The 20,029-nt window shown below is 37.8% G+C and overlaps 1 protein-coding gene across 2 annotated transcripts in view; it reads right to left on the reverse strand.

Moving 5' to 3' along the window:
- LOC127643815 (chromodomain-helicase-DNA-binding protein 3-like) overlaps positions 1 to 20,029 on the reverse strand; it is a 74,835-nt gene that overhangs the window by 11,678 nt on the left and 43,128 nt on the right. Inside the window, exons 33-40 of one of the 2 annotated variants that reach the window (XM_052126721.1) lie at positions 19,806 to 19,940; positions 15,645 to 15,773; positions 12,722 to 12,830; positions 12,244 to 12,376; positions 10,151 to 10,346; positions 7,581 to 7,744; positions 6,174 to 6,300; positions 250 to 1,972 (exon numbers count right to left, since the gene is read on the reverse strand). In XM_052126721.1, the coding sequence (XP_051982681.1) occupies positions 1,767 to 1,972; positions 6,174 to 6,300; positions 7,581 to 7,744; positions 10,151 to 10,346; positions 12,244 to 12,376; positions 12,722 to 12,830; positions 15,645 to 15,773; positions 19,806 to 19,940 (1,199 nt within the window). In that variant the 3' untranslated portion in view covers positions 250 to 1,766. Of the gene's footprint in view, positions 1 to 249; positions 1,973 to 6,173; positions 6,301 to 7,580; positions 7,745 to 10,150; positions 10,347 to 12,243; positions 12,377 to 12,721; positions 12,831 to 15,644; positions 15,774 to 19,805; positions 19,941 to 20,029 lie in introns of those variants that run through there. The other variant, XM_052126712.1, reaches the window with a different exon arrangement.

Consider the following 20,029-nt stretch of genomic DNA (forward strand, 5'->3'; position numbering starts at 1 on the left):
CACCAGCGGCCCTAAATTTTCACTCCTACAGTATCCACTGAAGTGTGCACACACCCAAACATAAACATACACACAATTAGCCTCAGTCTATTGATAAAGATCTCCAAAGTGTAATGCATTTGCTTATTAATGCAAGGCCATGTGCGCTCACACACACACACACACACACACACACACACACACACACACACACACACACACACCCTACTACAATAAAACACATCCCATGGTGTAAAATAAGGAGCTACTTTAATGGCTTTTGGCTACTGTATGTGTTCTTGCATGGGTGTATTTGAGCATTTCTGTAGAATGCAGGGAGTTCTCATACAACAGTCATGTACTGTATAAACGTCCTGCTGGGAATTGAATCTGGCTCTTACTCAGCAAAGGAATTTGGTCCCACAGGTTGAGTTGTGTATGTGTTGCATGCTCAGCTTGCAGGTCTTCAGCACTGACCCAGGACCAGTGTGCCCCTTCCAAAAGAAAGCTTGAAATGTCATAAGGAAATCTATGAAACTGTTCTCATTTGAGCTAAGCAGAGCAATTCCTAGTAGCATATGTGCTTCAAAGTTTGCTATTGATAAACTAATCACTCTCCATTAGTTAGATATTTATTTTTGCATCACCACTCCAAACAGGTTGTGCAACAGTTTCAGTCTGAGTCCTCCAGAATGATACGCTTCATGAATATGGAACGTCAGGCTGAAAAAGCCATGGCTTTCTAATTTACTTCTTATGATTTCGTGCCTTGGTATAGACCCTGTAACATTTCAGAGTCCTGGTTTAGGAGTGCAGAGCGTCCATGGCTGGAGGTGGTTAAACCAGGATAATTTTCAAGAGGTCCACTGCTTCCAAGAAGAAGAAAAAAAAATCCAAGATAGTTCCACTCCACTTTGCCACAGTTCCAAAACTGTTTTGATTGGGTCAGGGGATTCTATAACAGAAAACAAACTTGTGGTATTTTGGAAAACTTCTGTCTGTTGGAATTCTTCAGTTCTGACATTGTGAGAGGCTGCAGAGCTCTTTTGTGGGTATATGTGTGTGTGTGTGAGAATGAGAGAGAGAGAGAGAGAGAGAGAGAGAGCGAAAGAGAGAGAAAAGGAGAGGGGGTAAATGATAAAGAAAGAGAGATATAAAAGGATGCAGAAAAGAGAGTAATTTGCAGTGGAATTAGGGAGGGAAGGTTTCGGGCACTTAATCGAGCACTTAAGTTCCTCCGGCCAAATGAAAAATGAATCTGCTGGGACTTCTCTCGGACCAAGAGATGAAAGAAAGAGAATGGTGGGGGCAAGGGTGAGAGAGAGAGAGGGAGTGAGAATGGAAGGCAGATAGAAAATGGAAAAAAGTGGTGGAAAGAGCAGAAGTGGAAGAAGAGGTCTGTGTTTTTACCGTCTGCTACTCTCTGACAGTCCAAAAGGCTCTTGTTTCATCGTGGCATGTTGAGTAATTTGCTTTCGTCCATTTTGCACCTTTTCCCTACTTTAGTTCTCTCTTTTTTGCATTTGTCAAGCTGCTATTATCAAGCAGTCATGGTGATCCCCTCTTTTAGTAGCACTGACACTCTCTTCCAATCCCCCCGCCCCAATCCTCTCTCTTTCTTTTCTACCTTATTCTATCTGCTAAAATATTTTCTGACTGTTCCCCTTCACTGCATGTTTTTAGCTGTACCCTCCCCTCCTCTCTCATTAATTCCCAATTTATCAGTCTTTTCCAGCCTCTCTGCCCCTCACATTACAGTCTCTTTTCCCCATCCCTTGCTCTTTTGGTCAGGGTTTTTTGGGCCGCCCATTGCGTGGAAGGTTCTCCACCGTGTTGCTGAGGCGATACTTGACGATGATGCTGTGTACAGTGGATTTAGGCATGCAAAGCTCTAGCCCAATTGACCCTTCCGACTTGCCGTCCTTCCACAGGTCCACCACCCTCTGGCGCTGGAGCACGTCATGTTCCTTGGTCTTCAAGCAGGACGGAACTTCTGTGGAGGCAGAAAGGGTGCAGACTGTAGACACTGGGGGGGTTTGGAGCGGGCAAGCAGCGGCAAGCATCGGAATCAGAAAAAACACAAACTCTTGGCAGTAGGCTGGAAGGAGGCCTTCTCAAAACCAAAACTAAAAAACAATCAAATCTCCCAGTTTTGCGTTTCCCGCTCATACAGTAATCCTGAGATTTGTGAACGCATAATTTATTGGTTGCCAGATTAATGCCGCGCTGAACATTCACAAAGTAAAAAGTGATGTTAGTGGTTTGGGACGTTTTTCCAAAGAAATCTGTGTTAACATAATGTGTCTAAAACCTTTTGCTTTATAAAGTACATCACATATAAAAAGCTAAGAGTTCAAATGGCAATGACTTAAAAAAGAAAACACGAGGCGCTTGCCAAAGTCTTTATTTCTGACAACTTTAAGAATGATTGAAAGATGTTACAGGGTTCTGCTAGGCTTTCTACAGAGGCAAAGACATGCTCACAGATCACTCTGCATTTTTCCTTTTCGCTCTCAATCCTCCCTCTTCTTTCTCATTCTTTTAGAGAGATCTTTAACTGGGACCAAAATGTCCTATTATGGAGTACGTTAAACAGATCAAAACACTCTGTCCTTAATTTTTCTCTTTTCTTTTATATCTTTTTTGTTTAGACTGGCATGCTGTTTTTATTTCACTCTTGGCTTAGTTTAAGCTGGGGTCACCACAGCTGTCTCAATCAGGGACCAGAGGGTTCAAATGGGCCCCAAGCAGGTATATTTTTAGCCCTGTGAGGGTTCAGCGTGTACGGCTTAAAAAAAACCAATCAGACTCTACACCCACCAGGATCTGAATTATGGGCCTATTTCAGTGAGAGACAGAGACATAGAGAGACAACGAGAGACAGACAGACAGAAAGAGAGAGAGAGACTAGCTCTGCCTCCAGGGGTTTAAAGACCCGCATAAAGGCACGAGCACATTTGTGTTTCTTTCTGCTTTTTTCCACTCTCTTATAAATATCTGAGTAGAAAAGCAAAAAAATGTTCCCTCGGCTAAGCAATTCCTGGCACAGCTATGGCTCTGGATAAGCGTAATGATATTTTCAGAAAAAGCAATATGGCAAGAAATATGCCTCACTCAGATGCTGTGGTAGAAAGATTGGTATCAGACATTCAATCAAGAAACCTTCAACTCCATACACATAAATACGGTCAGGACGACGGACAGAGTTTGGCCATTAATAGAGAAAACAGAAAACACCAAACAAAAATAACTGCATTTCTGTGCTTCCTGCCCACATATGCTGTTACAGAGCTAATATTGAAACAATAAACTCACTGGCAGGGTTAATATGTTCTCTTGGACCGAAGATGGAGTGTGAGAAATTATTTAGCCAAAAATGTAATGGGGGCCCTCTCAAATTAAAACGCAATTCCGTGTGTTTTAAATCCTAAGCAGAATCATATTTTGCAGTAATATAAATAATCAAAGTGTGCCTTATGTCAATGGATTCTATAACTATGGACAGAGTATATGTTTCCATTTATAAACAGTGACATATTGAGCAGGGATTCAATTTGTAACCCTGTACTATGACTTAATAATACAAATTACATCTGTGGAACAAGTAGTAGTGGAACTTTTATTAGATTAAATCTTTTGTTGAATTTTTTCTAGAATCAAATGTTTCATCTTCAAAGTGCTTTAAAGAGAAGCTAAATGTACCAAATACTGACATCACAAATGATCTACTGTGAAATAAAGCATTCTCTCAAACAGTACACACAAACAAAAGTAGAGTGAGAGAAAGAAATCAGAAAAAGAGAGAGCCAGGAGAAAAAGAGGGAGGTTAAATCTATTCTGGATTTTGCCTTGTAACAAGTTTTAAAAGGTGTGCTTTGAAAGTGGTGCTTTCTTGTGCCAAAGATGCTACCACGGTGCTAGGGTGTTGCTATGCAATTGCTAAGGTGTTCTGGAGGATTGTTAGGGTGTTGCTAGTGTGTTCACGGTGGTTGCAACGACCCCGGCTCATGTGCGTTGCATTCATACATTTTTTGTTTCAAAATTGAAAAACGAAGGTGCGAGTTCACTAAACAGTTGTGCCACTTCTTCTTATGGTATTTCAACAAAAAATCTAAATCTTATTCATTAACCACCCGCAATCTAGTTTAAGCAGGCCTAAAATAAAATCAGCCCTAAAATAAAACTGCATCTTGAGTATTTAAATGAAGTCATTGTCCTTCCTTTCCATGCAAACACACCTCCTTTCTATGTAAATTAGCCTCATTATAAATGATATTAATGCCTGAGGACAGGAGGCAGTTTTTACTGATAATAGCAGTAGGATTTCATCAGATGGTAATCAAAATGGTTCACAATAGCATTATAACCTGACACCAGTTCACAGTGGACAGGCGCGACACCTCTGAAATAAAAATATATTGACAGAATGCCCTGTCGTGGCACAGATTAGGACAATAACTCAGATTAACATGGAAAAGATATGCTATTTTTTTTATAATGTGTTGTGTCATGTCTTGTTAGGACACGGTGTGACTATGGATTCCTCAGCCTCTTCCACCTCTCTCAGTTCGATTTCCAAGCATTCCAGTTTCAAACAAATAAGGCTGGGCATAGCTCTACACATAGACAGTGATATTTCTTCCAAACATTTGAGTTACATTATTTGAGGTGTCATTTATATCCATAGCTCAAATGGCGCCTATTGAGGGGTACAGGGTTAGAGGTTGATATGAGCAATAGTAAGTGAAATTTGCCATCGCAAGCACCACTAATAAATTGATAATTGAATAAATCACTGCTTGCTTCAGAACTCCGTTATAGCCTCAGGAAACAGGTATGCTGCCAAACCATAAAAGTGCACAGAGAACAAAATCACAGCTTTATATTCTAGAGAGTTGTGTGTGTGTGTGTGTGTGTGTGTGTGTGTGTGTGTGTGTGTGTGTGTGTGTGTGTGTGTTATACGTGTCTGGTGTATTTGCACAAACCTTCTTCCCTTGAGCATATATATTTTACATTCAAGACAATAATGGCAGACAGAATTCCTATGCCCTTAAGCAAAACGTCTTTGCAATTTATATTTAAGGCATATAACAGATGCTGTTATCCAGAGAGATTTATAAAAAGTACTATTTTCACAATTGACACTGTCATGTTCAACAGATGGCAAGCAAATCTTCTGTTCAAATTTCAAACAACCAAACAAACACATCAATGCCCTCTCCAGTTAGTCAAAGCTCTTTTCAATCACAAAAGTTTTCAAATAAGCCTGATATTCATCGAAGAAGGCTTTAAATGTTTTGTTTTTTTTTCCCCATGTTTAGAATTTCAAAATCCATATATCTTCATGTGGCCTCAATTTAATAAAAAGTCAACTCACATACACAACACATGCACAGGCTATTTTCAAAACCATCATGAAAGTTCAAATCAATAGTTTTGCCACATAAAAAATTTAGTTGTGAACCTACAACCAGACTTTTGTGAACAAACAACCCTTGTGCAATGCAAGCAGTTAAAAGATAGGGTACACGGAATTGTTTTTTTAAATGTGCAACCACATTTTCTGGAAAATAAGTCTCACCTTAAAATAAGTCCTGGTCAAAATCAGGACAAAAACACAGATAAATCGCATATGTATATAAGTTTGCAATGAAAAAGATGGTGTATCCTACAAGTATTAGGACCCAGGAGTAGGAAAAGTCCCTTTAGCCACTTTGCGCATTGTATCGTGTTTTATTTAGGCTTGTTTGAATCGGGAGCATCTTCTTGTAGTAACTGTGTGTAACAAGTACTGTATATTGGTTCTCTCAGACACATTTTTTTAGTAAAAGCACACACAAAGTTACATATATTTTAAACAGATATGGCTTATTTTCATTAACCTCTATCGATCAAGGATATAAAAATAAATTGCAAAAAAACTGAATGTTTTTACTAGGGGTGTGATAAAACATATTTTTGGGGGGATGTGCTGAGATTCATGTTACAGCAATCTTTTAGAGTAATCCTATTTGTTAGTCAGTTTGGACTACAAATCACAGAAACTTTAGGATGACAAAAAATATATATATAAAAATTATATTCTGTCTATATTTTGTCATGGTTCAGATTAACTTGAGCATGAGACAACTGGAGAGTTTATAATGGTAGTTTTGTTTGAGGGGTCTTTCTAGTGACGGATCTGCAGAACTGACCTGATATGAAGGAGCCAAGGGGCATCTGGCTGTAATTGGCCCCTGCCAGAGTGAGAGCCGCTGAAGATGCAGGTGTGAAATGGGAACCAAAGATCTGTGGCGTGGCGTAGGGGCCCGGAGGAATAGACTAGATAAAGGGAAAGAGAAAGTGTGTGAAAGAGGCTACGCGGATTTAGTTTTAAGAAGCTAAAACATATAAACCCAACTTAAAGTAGTGGTATAAGATTCATTTTGAGACGCTGCACATTTGGATAAAACCATTTGGCAGCAACAAATGTCTATTTATGTGTACTGGTGTATAAGTGGATGTGAGTGTGCTTCATGTCTACTGCTTACATTGGCAACTACCTTCTTAAGGGGGTCGCAAACCGGATGCATCTGGCGGATGACATGGCGCATTAGGAACTATAGTTTTCTATGATGGTACACAATCCGCCGCCCAGCTATGACTCCAGAGGCTGCTCAAATTTCTGCCTCGCTATGGAGCGCAACTCACATATTTTCCATTAAATTCTACCCAAATCATTATCAAAGGACATAGATTATTTAATTTAGCATTGTTCATTCTTGAAGAAGGGAAAAACCTTGGTAACTTTTGCGTGTATTGTCTGCCAATTGAACCGCATCGACGTGCCCTGGGTTTGTACCTGTGCTGTGTTCTAGTCGTGACATGACGCTTCTCGTCTGGTGTGCAACCAGCCTTTAGGAAGCATCCTAACTGAAATGGAACTTTTGGATTTGGAACACAGACTGGAACTGATTCTAATACAGTTTGATATTAGCAAGTTTAAAGTTGATATGATACTCTAATAAACATTCAAATATAAAACAGAGACTTATTGGCTAAAACAGTTTTTTTTTTATTAGATTATTATTATTCTTTTTAATACTAAATACCTTTTAGTATTAAATGTAACAGAAGTATACTTATGATTAACATTTCTCTCAGCTCATATGCCATCTTTTGGGGTTAATGAGAGCAATCCATATATATGCTTAAAGATATATTTTGGGCTCAATACAAGTTAAGCTCAATCGACAGCATTTGTGGCATCATTTTGATTACCACAATAATTTATTTTGACTTGTCTCTCTTCTTCTTTAAAAAAGTAAAAATCTAGGTTTTTAAGCACTTATAATGAAAGTGAATGTGGCCACTTTTTGGAGTGTATAAAGGCAGAAATGTATTATTTGAGCAGTAAAGTTGTTTAAATGTTCACTTTTCACTGTCATTTTAGGGTTTGTTGACATTACATTGAGCTTTACTTTGAACCTGGAATATTCCTTTATATATACAGTATATATACAGTACAAACCTGAGCATTTGCATTTGTATTTTCTTTTTCTGGTATGTATTTTTGTAAATATTTAATGTTTCTGTGCATATGTACTTCTGTGTGTATTTACCGGTGACATGAGTGTCTCGTTGCCTTTGTTAGCCAGTCTGCTGAGGATGGTTCTCTCCGACATCTGCAGACGGGCTGTGATCGGAGGGACTCTAGAGAGTGTGGCTGGGAGTCGAGTTACATCCGCCTTCATGTCACTCAAAAGCTCCTCCAGTTGGTTAAGAACTACAATGATGTCCATCATTACAACAAGCCAAGTGTCAAGTTCAATATGTTTATAAAAACTAGCAGACAAGATTTATATGTGATGTTGAGCAGCATTCTTATTCACTTTTCTTGCATTAAAAAAAAAAATCATTAAATATTAGTCTAATACTCTTTACACAAATCGCTCCATAACAAATATAACAAATCTAACAGCGTTATCTCGTAGATAAATTATTTTAATTTAACTTACTGCTAAAATAATATTTAAATAATTTAAAATCTACTAAAAAGTAGATACTGTACATTCAAAATTGATTATCCCCAATTTTTGATAATGACAGCTGCAATATTCAGGAAATGGGTTTGTTACCCTGAGGCAACACAGTGCAATAGAGGTTTTAGACCAATGATGGTAGCCGTTATAGACCATTTGGGACATAACAGAGTGTATCTTGCAATGTTTAGATCTATCTGCTTTCACAACTTTAAACACATTTTTTAAACACTCTTTACACCTGCAAAGTTAAAGGGGGTCATATCATAATTTTTTTTAATAACCCCCAAAGTCCAGTTATGTAAGTCAAGGTTTTCATTAAAATTGTTTACCCTCTCTCACTTTTAGAAATAAACAAGCAGTTTTTTTTTGTAGCTACACCTTTAGGACTTCTGTTTAAATAACAATACACTGCTACGCTTACACACAGGCTGCAGGTTTGCAGCCAGGTCTGATATAGTTTGCGCTGCCCCATCCTTAACAACAGTCTCTTTGCAAAGCTTATATTGCATTATGACAGGTTCACAAAACACATGTGCCACACAAACTGTTAACTTCAGATCGAAATGATTAAGGGACTAAAAAATAAACTTCAGCTGCTACTTTCTAACACCGTGATCCCTTAATGCCCAAACATACTCTAGGTAAGTTTGCTGCGCAGGCTCGATTTCACACGTCATTGCTTTGTGAAATGTGTCAGAGTGCAATTCATTACCCAACGCAAGTACGCGCTGTATTCTCAGTGTTGCCGCAAGGGGCACTATAAGATTTTTTTTTTTCAATCAACAACTGTCATGGTGGAGCAGCAATTTGAGAAGAGTCTTGCTGAACAAGATAGATTATACAAACATATTTTCTCTCATCTTTTCAAATACAAAAGCACAGTCCTCAACAATCAGCATGTTGACTCAACCACACCACAGGCTTAAAAAGTCTTTCACTCCCTTGTGGTCCAAGGTTTGTAACCACCAGAGCAACGCAAGAGCGCAAGTAATGTATGTACAACAGGACCACGTGTTGGCCATGCGTTGGCGAAACGGTCGTGTCTGCGTTTGCATACTTGCATGAAGTATGTTTGGGCCTTTAGAAAGCTATGCATATCGGCATACACACTACACAACCAGAAACAGCATACGGTTTGGTAGACTTTCACAGATTTTACTCTTATTGATAATTCTTCTGGTGTCTATGTATTACCTTTATACGTTTTTGGACATCAAATAGGCATTGTTTACATGTAAATGTGGAAGTAGAAGTTTGGAACCAGCTGTTTTAGCAGCTAAGCTTCAGTAAATGGTCTTTTTTGGCTCGGAAGGAAGTTCAGAGCTTGCAAGTTGTTTTCATAGTACACAGTACAGTATGTTTTCATAGTACAATGAGCTCTTATTTCAAAAGATCAAGCTAAATTTGATAGCTCATAATATGACCCGTTTAGGCGCCTTTACAAGAAAACACTGAAGTAAACTGATGTCAATTAAAGTGCTTGATGTTTATTTAACAACTGAGAGCATTGTATCAAAAACTCTGAAATCATTAAGCTTCAAAACATTTCCAGAACACAGCCACCTGTTCTTTGATGAGAGCTTAAAAGCATAAAGAAGAGTTTTGATTCATCACCATGATAAAATAACAACTGTGCAAAGAATGCAAAGTATCAACTCTCAAAAATAGCTCATGCACTGTTTGATTACAGTCTCTCAGTATTTTCAAGATCAGCTTTGAATCCTATCCACAGTTTTGCATGCTAACTGAACTATTATTGACACTGACTTTCAAAAAATAAAGAATTAACAGATGGATCTCTCAGCAATGGCAGACGACATTACGAGTAATAAGCCAAGTGGACTGATATCCAATAAATGGTTTATCTGCATAGATTACAAAAACAAAAAAAGAAAGAAAAACATGCTTGAGAGAACTCCAGGACATTTTGAAAGTGCATTGTGCTGTTGAACTGTTCCCATATCAGAGCTCTGAAACAGAGAGGAGCTGGCAGGAGCACTGGTCCCACTGGATCTATTCAGAAGCCCTTTTTTGAACTTTGAGTCTCAGCCACACACAAACACATTCTCTCTGATACATCACTTTTCATTTAGAGATATTTATGAGATAAATGCCATCCAAGCCCACATACACATGCTTTCTCTCACCCTTATGCAAGACGGCATTGGCAGGTTTGTTTCCCGCGATTGACTCCTTGCTGAGATGCTGGTGGGACTCGGCCAGACATTCCACCTCAGTGAAACGAGCATTCAGGGCCATGGCCGGGTGAGTGGGGTCCTGCGTCATGTTGAGGTACGCAGCCCGACGCAACTGCTCCTCTATCACCAGGGCCTGCTCCAGCAACTAAGAGACAGAGATATAGTTTAGACCATACAACTATTTTACTGTTTTGACACATTATCTGAAGAGACAAATACTTTAAGTAAATATTCCAGGTTCAAAACAAGTTAAGCTCCATCGACAGCATTTGTAGCATAATGTTGATTACTCCAAAAAAAAAAAAATTTTTTTGTTGTTGTTTTTTTTACAGGGAGGAAATTACAATGGTCTTTTGGAGGGTTTAATGGCAAAATATGCACTAACATTTATTCTACTGTTAAAACTCATGTTATTAGAACTGTAAAGTTGTTTAAATCTTTTACAGTCATTTAAGGGCTAATACCTTACATTTATATAGTGCTTTTCTAGGCACTCAAAGTACTTAACATAGTATAGGGGAGATCTCCTTACCCACCACCAGTGTGCAGCATCTACCTGGATGATGCAATGGCAGCCATAGTGCGCTCACCACACACCAACTATTGATGGAGAGGAGAGTAGAGTGATGTAACCGATTCAGGGATGGGGATTTTTAGGAGGCCATGATTGATAAGGGCCAATGGAGGGAATATGGCCAGGACACCATGGTTCTTTATGAGAAATGTCCTGAGATTTCTAATGACCACAGAGAGTCAGGAACTCAGTTTAATGTCTCATCCGAAGACCATCTTTTTTACAGTAGAGTGTCCCCGTCACTATATTGGGGCATTAGGACCAACACAGACTGCAGGGTGAGCACCCCCTATTGGCCTCCCTAATTCCTCTTCCAGCAGCAACTTTAGTTTCCCCCAGGAGGTCTCCCATCCAGGTGATATGGCTGTCTTGTGGCTATACTTTAAAAAGTGTGGTTTTAAACAGTGAGTATTTTAACATTTACAGATTGGCCCCATTGGCTTCCATTGTACCTTACTGTAACCTAGATATTTGCTTTTTTAAAAGAAAAGGAGGGACAAGTCTGAATACATTTTTGTGGTAATCAAAATTATGCCACAAATGCAGTCGCTTGAGGTTAACTTATAATGAGCCTGCAATATTCCTTAAAAGCTGAAATTTGTGCATATTTTGAAAGTACTGAATACTTTCTCATATTCCAGCTTAACATGAAGTGACATCTATGAGTAAGCCATTAGTAAGTTGATTTCGACCCAAAAATATAAAGACTGTGGCTCTGTGGCACTCTCAAAACACTGCTGTTTATTTTATCATCACCACCAGGCCAACACAACCACATTGGGGAGTGTTTGGGAAACCAGTGTGAAAACAATAATTATTTTGCAATTCCATTTGGTGATGCTAGTAGTGCAGAAACAACAATCTTCAGCTGTAAGAATTTGAAAAACGGTAAGAGGATCCAAAGAACATGGCTGAGAGTGTAAATAAAACAGATAAAAAGAGAAAGATTGAGAATACAGAGCTGGATAGATGGTGAAAAATCAGGCCAATAAAAGAAATAAAAGAAAATGTAAGAAATGTATTGAACCGAATTGACAGAAAAATCACATATGGAACAATAGCTGTTCTGGTGATTTATGAGCATGAGAAAGCACCAGCTTCCAATTAAAAGAAGTTCCACTGGAATCGCAGCAGTTCTCAAGTTGCTCAATGCATTTACAATTATATAAGAGAAGGAGACAGAGGGAGAGAACGAGAGAGTGCAAGGGAGTCTGGAAAAAGAAAAAGGAGGATGTATAAAAAAGGATATGAAACATGTGATAAAAGAAAAACAGGAAAAACAACGAGAAGGAGAGAGAAAGAGAAGGCTCTTTCACAAATATGCATGTCAGCATATTAAGATTTTGTGTCTGCGATTGTGACTCCTCAACATTACTGATACGATCCTTAAGTAGGAGTCATAATAAAAGTATAAAAGCATACTAAGAGTAATACGCTTTATTTTTAATGTTCTTAATTTACAACATACCTTAAACCGTCTGGCGAGGAACTTGTTCTTCATCTCTAAGAAGTTTCCCTTGTTGGCTTGAGTTTTGAATGGTTCGTTGATGATGGCATACTGCGGGTCGTTCTGAATGTCTTGCCACCGTGCATAGCCATGACTGCAACAGGTCAAGGATTAAAGTTCAGACTTGACAAACGATGACTAGAATTGGAGGTGCTTGAGTTTAAAGATCTTTATCTAACACAGAATAACAATTTTGCTCTCTGTAATATTCCTTTATGTAATATGATCAAAGTACTCATTGAAACACAATTTTCTTATTTCATTTGATTATCTTGTTCTTTTTGCTCATGAGCTCTAAACAATATGAATATGGAGAGGAATATTGTATTCAGACTCTACGCAGAAAAACCCTCGCACTCATTTAGCAAACGCGATATAAATTCACATTAAATGGAACTGGAGAGTTTCTATGGTGACAGCAGCCTATCTCCAAGGATACCACACAATGCCTGCCAACAGCCAGAAGTCATGTCGACGGTGCCAGATCTCATTGATCTTGCCTGATGAAATGGCTGCCCGCTCCTCGTTCTGCCAAAGAGTGTGTAACTCTGTCAAGAAAGGAAAACACAGCATAAGGGACAATCTTCCAACAACAAAGTAAGCAAGCGTATTAATCGAGTTATCAAGCTATAAACCATATTATTTGTCCAGGCAGTATGCTTAGTGTTTGCTTGAAATGTTTTATAAATGCTGGTGAAATGTTTAGAAACAGTAAGTATAAAAGACTCTTTGTTTAGCTGTACTCTCTTAAAGTTGTAAATTGAACTATATAAAGTGGCCGTTGTCAGGGAACTAAAACTATTTATAGTCATAGGGGACTAACACTGTTAAGGGGGAAACAATAGAAACTAGGTAGGAAAAGTTTTGGAGAGACAAAATCAAAGCCTTTGATGGGTTTTGTTTACATTATTTACATTTTTGACAGTTGAAGTTGAAATAAATGAGCATTCCATAGGCCCATTTAAACATGCTGTTATTATAATTCTGTGACGACTCGGGCTAATCAGTTGGGAGGGGGATAAAGACAAGCCCTGTTACATTGGTGCCGAAGCCCGAGAAGGAGGAGGGATGCGCTGTCGCAGAATCCTAGCCGCTGTGTGAGCAGTCGCCTGCCTGGGGACAAAGGGGTCTCTGCCTGCTGCCAAGAGTCAGAGGAACTGCTGTCATCAGCAGAGAAAGGGGAGGAGCCCTTCCATCCGCCAAGGGTCAGAGGACTCGCTGCCATCCACCAGGGGAGGAGCGAGCTGTTATCTGCCAGAGGTTGGAGGAGTGGCTGAGGACCAGGCAACGGTGTGTCCGGGGACCAGCGAGCCAGTTTTCTCTCTCTCTGCACTCTCTCTCTCTGTCACTCTATCCAGTGCTCCAGAAAGCCCGGGAAGACCTGCCGGCAGGCATGGCCAGAAGGGCAACACCCCCCCTCCAGGTAGGTTTAGTCATCATGCTGGGGGTTTCTGAGTAATGGAGGAGTGTGAGGAGGAGGAGGAGGGCAGGGCCGGGCTGTGAGGATACACAGCCGGCCCTGAATCGGTCTAATCAGCCGGGAGGGGGATAAAGATGAGCCAGAGGTGCCAGTTCGGGAGAGAGAGAGCCACATGCGGTGGGCGTGTGTGTCTATGCGTTTACGTTGATTTAAATTAATTTACATTTTTAAAAGTTACGTTCACTGTTCAGCCAGTTCCCTCCTCCTCCTTGCCCACCTTACCCCGTTACAAAGTCTATAGGATTTTTCCAATATATAATCGTACCCTGTGTAAAAACTGTAAGTCTGATCAGTTGGAAAAGACATAGCACACTATTTAAGAGCATTCTGAAGGTCTGTGCAGAGTTTGGTGGATGTAGCTTAAGAGCTGTAGGAGGACTTACAATCAGAAATTTTGATCTTCATTTAGGAATTTTGAAAAACCCATAAACAAAGTACGTTGAATAACAGTATGTTGGCTTTGTCAAACCAACATAATGATAGAAACTGACCAGAAAATGACAACCTGCTAAGTGAGGGTTGTTTAGGTGACAGGTGTTGCATTTAAGTTAGTTTCTGAAATTTCATCATGCTTTAAGATGAATGAAAGATATTCATATTTATTTGATATATATAACAGTACATATAACTTGTACTCAAATAAATACAAATGGCATTTTATGATATGAGAGGCCACACTTTACATTAAGAGTACATACAGTAAACAGTCATAATATAATACTCTAACTAATACTTAATTCAAACTAATAAACCAGCTCTAAATGCAAGGAAACAAATCCAAATATGAGATTTTGTCATGATCAATCATAGTAGATAAAAATGCAATGCAGTCTTGGTCATAATTAATATAGTTTCACAGAATTTAAGTATGAAATACCACTCCCACCACTGAACTCTTCCCCTAACACTCCCAATATTCCCATCACTGTATCCACCCTTACCACATGCCAGTTATTTATACTATCAGTCTTACAGAGGAATACTAACATATGCATATACGTATATATATATATATATATTTATTTATTTTAATTTTATTTTTAATTATTTTTTTACTTTTGACACAATTGAGGGACTTGTACATTACTATTATACAAGGTGCAAACATTCATTGAGACTCAAGAAGACAGCATACTACTATATGCATACTATACTTTATGTAAATATCTGTAAAGCGAAATTGAACAGGTGTTCCTAATAATCCTTTAGGTGAGTGTATATATAGTATTTGCATCAAACATAAACAAACAAGTGTACACTTAGATATACAGATTACCATAAATATAACAGTGTAAGAAATCATTGGATTTTCCGATTTCAACATAATTTAGGAAATAATCAATGATGACTGTATGGAAACTAATCTAAGGGAAGTGTTGGTAAACCACTGACATATGAAATCACTGGTTGCCATTTCTGGTAAAAAAAACACTCAAAATAAGCACTGAGAATCGAAACTGCACCTTTAAGAATGTGACTATCATCTTACCTTGAGAAAACAGTGTTCAATTTCACCTTTATTATAACAGAACATTACTTTCTTTACAAGCAAGCAGCTTAACAAAACATTGGCACATCTACCTGGCACACATCACTGTGCTTGTCAATACCTGGCAAACAATAAATGAGCGTAATGTTTTCAGTACTATACACACATAGATAAACACAGATAAAGCTCAAGAACATGGGAACAAGTGAGATTCTCCCAGGTGAACTACCTGAACTAGCTATATGAATATGGACACTGCATACTTAACGCATACTTAAAATCAACCTCCAAATGGCTTACTTATAGCTGTCTCTGCATATTTAGCTGGGATACAAGAAAGTGTTTTAACACAGAAACATGCCACTCAGCAGCTGTAAACAATATTAAGTGTACCTGTGAAGCCACCATCTGCGATGTTGAACATGAATCGTGGACGCTCTGTGGGGTTGCTGTTGCCTTTGGGTACTTCCTCCCTCGGCCCTCTGACCTCTTTCCCAGCATCTTTTTCACACTTCACCTCCTCTGTGATCCAAAAAGAAAAACATGTTTACATGATTAGACACATGATTAGAAGTTGCACTTGTTTGCTGCGCTGAGTCCTCTGACATGTAGCAGCATAATGCAAAAATGAAGGTTTAATGTTTAACCCTTCCTTGGACTTATGGGTCAATTTGACCCTTTTGACTTTATAACACTTTACATCAACTTAACTTTACGTTTTTGGCCTGACATTAGGGCAGAAGCGATTGTCGACATTATCGACAATAAACTCTAATGATGACGCGTGAGAGCAGCACTGCAGTTTGTGCAAGACTGAGGAGAGGAAGGATTACACAGATCACAGTCTAGATGCACTCTAAACTTTCCAAACAGCTTCAGGTGATGTAGATCGCAAAGTATGAGGGAATTATACAACAATACCAAATAAGTAAATATAGAAGCACTCTCATTGTGGAATAAGTGGAGCCGGAGCTCTTTAAAGGAAACACCCTGCGTTACATCTTAAATGCAGTTATATTTAATGCGTTATATCTTTATTAAAATAACACAGAAGCAGGTCATGTAAATAACTACAAACTCTGAAATTGCCATTTCTCTGTGCTGTCAGCGCCTCTTCTGTAAGTTCCGCGAATGTCCCGATCTAAGGGAGAGAGACTGAAACTGCATCCGGCTGATGCACACTCATCCCTCGAGCACACGCTTAATGCAGCTAGATTATAACGTGATGGCTCGCGACTTACTTAATCATAATATATGTTTCACTGTGGCAATACGCAGCTTTATTAATAAGAGAGAGTTTGTTTTTTTGTGAGTTAAAGATGGATTGAAGTGAACAGAAAGGTGAGAGAGGTGTAGTCTTCACCCCATTATACACGCAACAAAATAAATGTTTGGTTTGATATTGTTTTTGCTTATTTTCCAATATAAATATCTAAAACTCCTTTAAAACAATGTACATTTTCTTTAGCAACTAAACTGCAGAATAATTTTTTTTATCTGAGAATGTTGAATATAATATAAAAAATACAAATATTTTTAAATATCTAAAAATCCTGTTAAAAAAGATGCATTCACCTGAGAAGCAGCATATAAGATATTTATACTTGCTTAAGTAGAATAGATCTTGAATATAATATATTTTATCTTTACTGCACTCGCAGAATTATAACCAGGTGAAAAAATACACTTGTATACAAAATACACTTATATACAAAATACATTTATATTCAAGATACGCTCTCTTAAAGAATGTTGCTTCTCAAGTAAATGTATCTTGTTTTAAGGATTTTTAGACCATTTAAAATGGAAAACAAGACAAAAACACTCGATAACAATAGGATTTTTTTGCAGTGAAATGTATTACTGACTTAAACTTAATAAAAAGCATTTTTTTCCATTAATCAGTGAATGTGATTTAGAGGTATTTTTAAAAGATTATTTTTTTCCTCTTTATTGTTAGTAAGCATGTTTAGTCCAACCTTTTAAGTCGGGGCACAAACTGAATAATCGGTTAAGAGCTAATGATTAATCATTGTAATAATCACAGAAAAGTCGAATAATTTTTCTAATAATCATTAGATTAATCGATTATCAAAATAATCATTAGTTGCAGCCTTACCTAACATGACATCCTCCACAGAGGTGATTTGATCCTGGCAATGCCATTTTATATAATTTCATGTATTTATACACAAAGCTACAAAAACGTCCCTAAGCTGTCCTTAAGGGTCAAATTGACCCCTTTTTATGTTCGTATTTCAAAAGCTTATAATACAGGCTCTGTTTGCTCTTCTCTATCTACTTTTGGTCTTAAATTGTCTAGGTGCTAGGGTTGCTCGATACCAAAATTTATGCTTCGTTATAATACCATAATCAACAAATAAAAAGCCTCCGATTTTTGATGAAATTACACCAAAAATTACTTGATTAATAGAACCGCATAAAGTCTTACAGATACAACTTATGCTTTTTCCATTTAAATGTTTCTGGATTCCATGTTAAATGTCTTAATTAAATATTATGATCAAATATTTTTAATCAAATTGATACATAGAGTTTTAATCAAATAAAAATATATAGAATTTTCTTTGAAAAAATGTGCTATTTTAATTTCGGTATTAATGAAAAAAAAACTGATTACCTGTGGCATAAGGCTACTTGCATTAGTGATATTGCTTACAAATAATAATAATGATACAACCATTTAACACTACATCATTGTTATTATGAGTATTATTGCTACTTTATTAATATGAAATTTTTATACAGTAGTTACATTTTTATGTCTGCAATTTCACGCATTTGAATAAAGCTTTCATGTTAGCAAGACTTTTATTTTGACAGACCTTTGAGTTCTTCCTGTTTTTACGGGTTAGTTATAGCAAGCCTCCCATTAATGCTGGGATAATCCCATCACGACTCTCAAGCTGAAATCCCTGAGCTACACCCGAGGAGTTCATTTAAGTGTTAACAGCCATTTATTCTCTAAACACACTGCATGAAAATTAAGCACCAGCAGTGTGTGTTGAGTTTGTTTGAGTGTGTGCACATGTATGCGCCAGTATGTCTGTGTTTGTGTGTGAAGCAGATGATAGAGCAAAGCGGCACCTCTTGTTCATTCTGTAGCGTGCAGCACATATGACTGTATATTATTTCATTAAATTACATCCTTCTGCTGTTTAATCATCACACTTGGTAATATCCAGAGGTTTTTTTCATTTTATTTTCAAATTGCCATTAATTTCATCTAAATTTTGTCACATCTCATATATTTTGCTAATGACAGCATACTATAATATGGTACCGTAATTAGCAACAAGATGATATCATACCATTTAAATTTTCTTGGTATCGCGATACTTCATTAGTACCAGTAAACCGCACAACCCTACTAGCTGCCAGCTAACATTAGAAAGAAAAAAAAAACAATTTCTATCACAACATACAGATCTGAAAAGCAGGGGGCGCCCAAACGTTTGTGACTCCACCCATAGACATCCAGTCTTTTTTGGGAAGCCCCGCCTTTTCCCCATGTTTTGTGGAATATCTCAACCTCTGAATGGACTACAAGTGTTAACTTGGTGTCATTTGAAAGTTAAGAACCTATATTCATGAACACATTCAAATCCTGATTTGTTTATAATACTTTTTGTTGGACTGCATATTATCCTGGACATTTAAGACATAAAAGTGGATTATTTACCCAGACAAGCAGAGAGACAATACAAATAGACTAATTTTGTAGAAAACAGCCTAAGGTAAGAGGTGATATATTGAAATTTTGATGCGTGTTCTTATAATAACATTTTGACCTTTTTTTATTTTTATGGTGCGGCTTCTAGAAAAAGACTGGATGTCTATGAGCGGAGTTGGGGCTCCCCCATCTTTCAGATCTGTATATTGTGATAGAAAAATATATTTGTTATAGTGCTAACTGGCACCTAGACGAACGATTTAAGACCATATGAAGAGAGACAGAGCAAACAGAGCCTTTATTCAAAGCTTATGAAGCTTTTTTTTTTTTTTTTTTTTAGCTGTGTTGGGCGTCCCCTGCCTTTCGGTTCTGTATATTTAAATAGAAGGTGATAGAGACCATAAGTTGAGAGATAGGACAAATACAGCCTTTATTACAAGCTTTTGAATTTGAACATAAAAAAGGTCAATTTGACCCTTAAGGACTACGTAAGGACTTAATCGTTAAGACCACGGACGGGTTAAGAATAAAGTGCACCAGGTAACACTGGCTGTAATACAATTACATTTTAAACAAAGCTGTTAAGGTCAATGCCTTATAAGTGCTAGAAGTCAAGCTTTAAAACAATATAAGACTTTCCAAGGTGTAATTAATGAATTCATTAAAGTTAACAGAAGACGTGAACGTTTTTTACAAGTTGGAATCTCGTAATTACGCTAATCACGACATGACATGACCATTTGTACCCAATATTTATAATAACATAAAGCAAACCGTTTTGGTACTTAATAATTGACTTTTCTCTATACAAGAATAAAATACACAAAACAAGAAAGAAAGACTAGCATCCCATCATTCACCTTTTTTTACATCAGAAGATTGACCGTCTGTTTTCTCTTTCTTTTCTGTTGTTCCCGTGGGAGCTGTCACCTCAGTCTTCTTTTTCTCTTCACCTGCCTTCTCTTTTTTCTCTCCCTTCTCCCCTTTCACACCATCTGTGATGACAGTTACAATAATCAGCCCTCAAATCCCAATCAAACGAGAGACCAAAATGAAAGCCAATCAGATTTCACTGCTGCAGCTA

This window comes from Xyrauchen texanus, chromosome 1, assembly GCF_025860055.1.
Source record: "Xyrauchen texanus isolate HMW12.3.18 chromosome 1, RBS_HiC_50CHRs, whole genome shotgun sequence".
NCBI lineage: Eukaryota > Metazoa > Chordata > Actinopteri > Cypriniformes > Catostomidae > Xyrauchen > Xyrauchen texanus.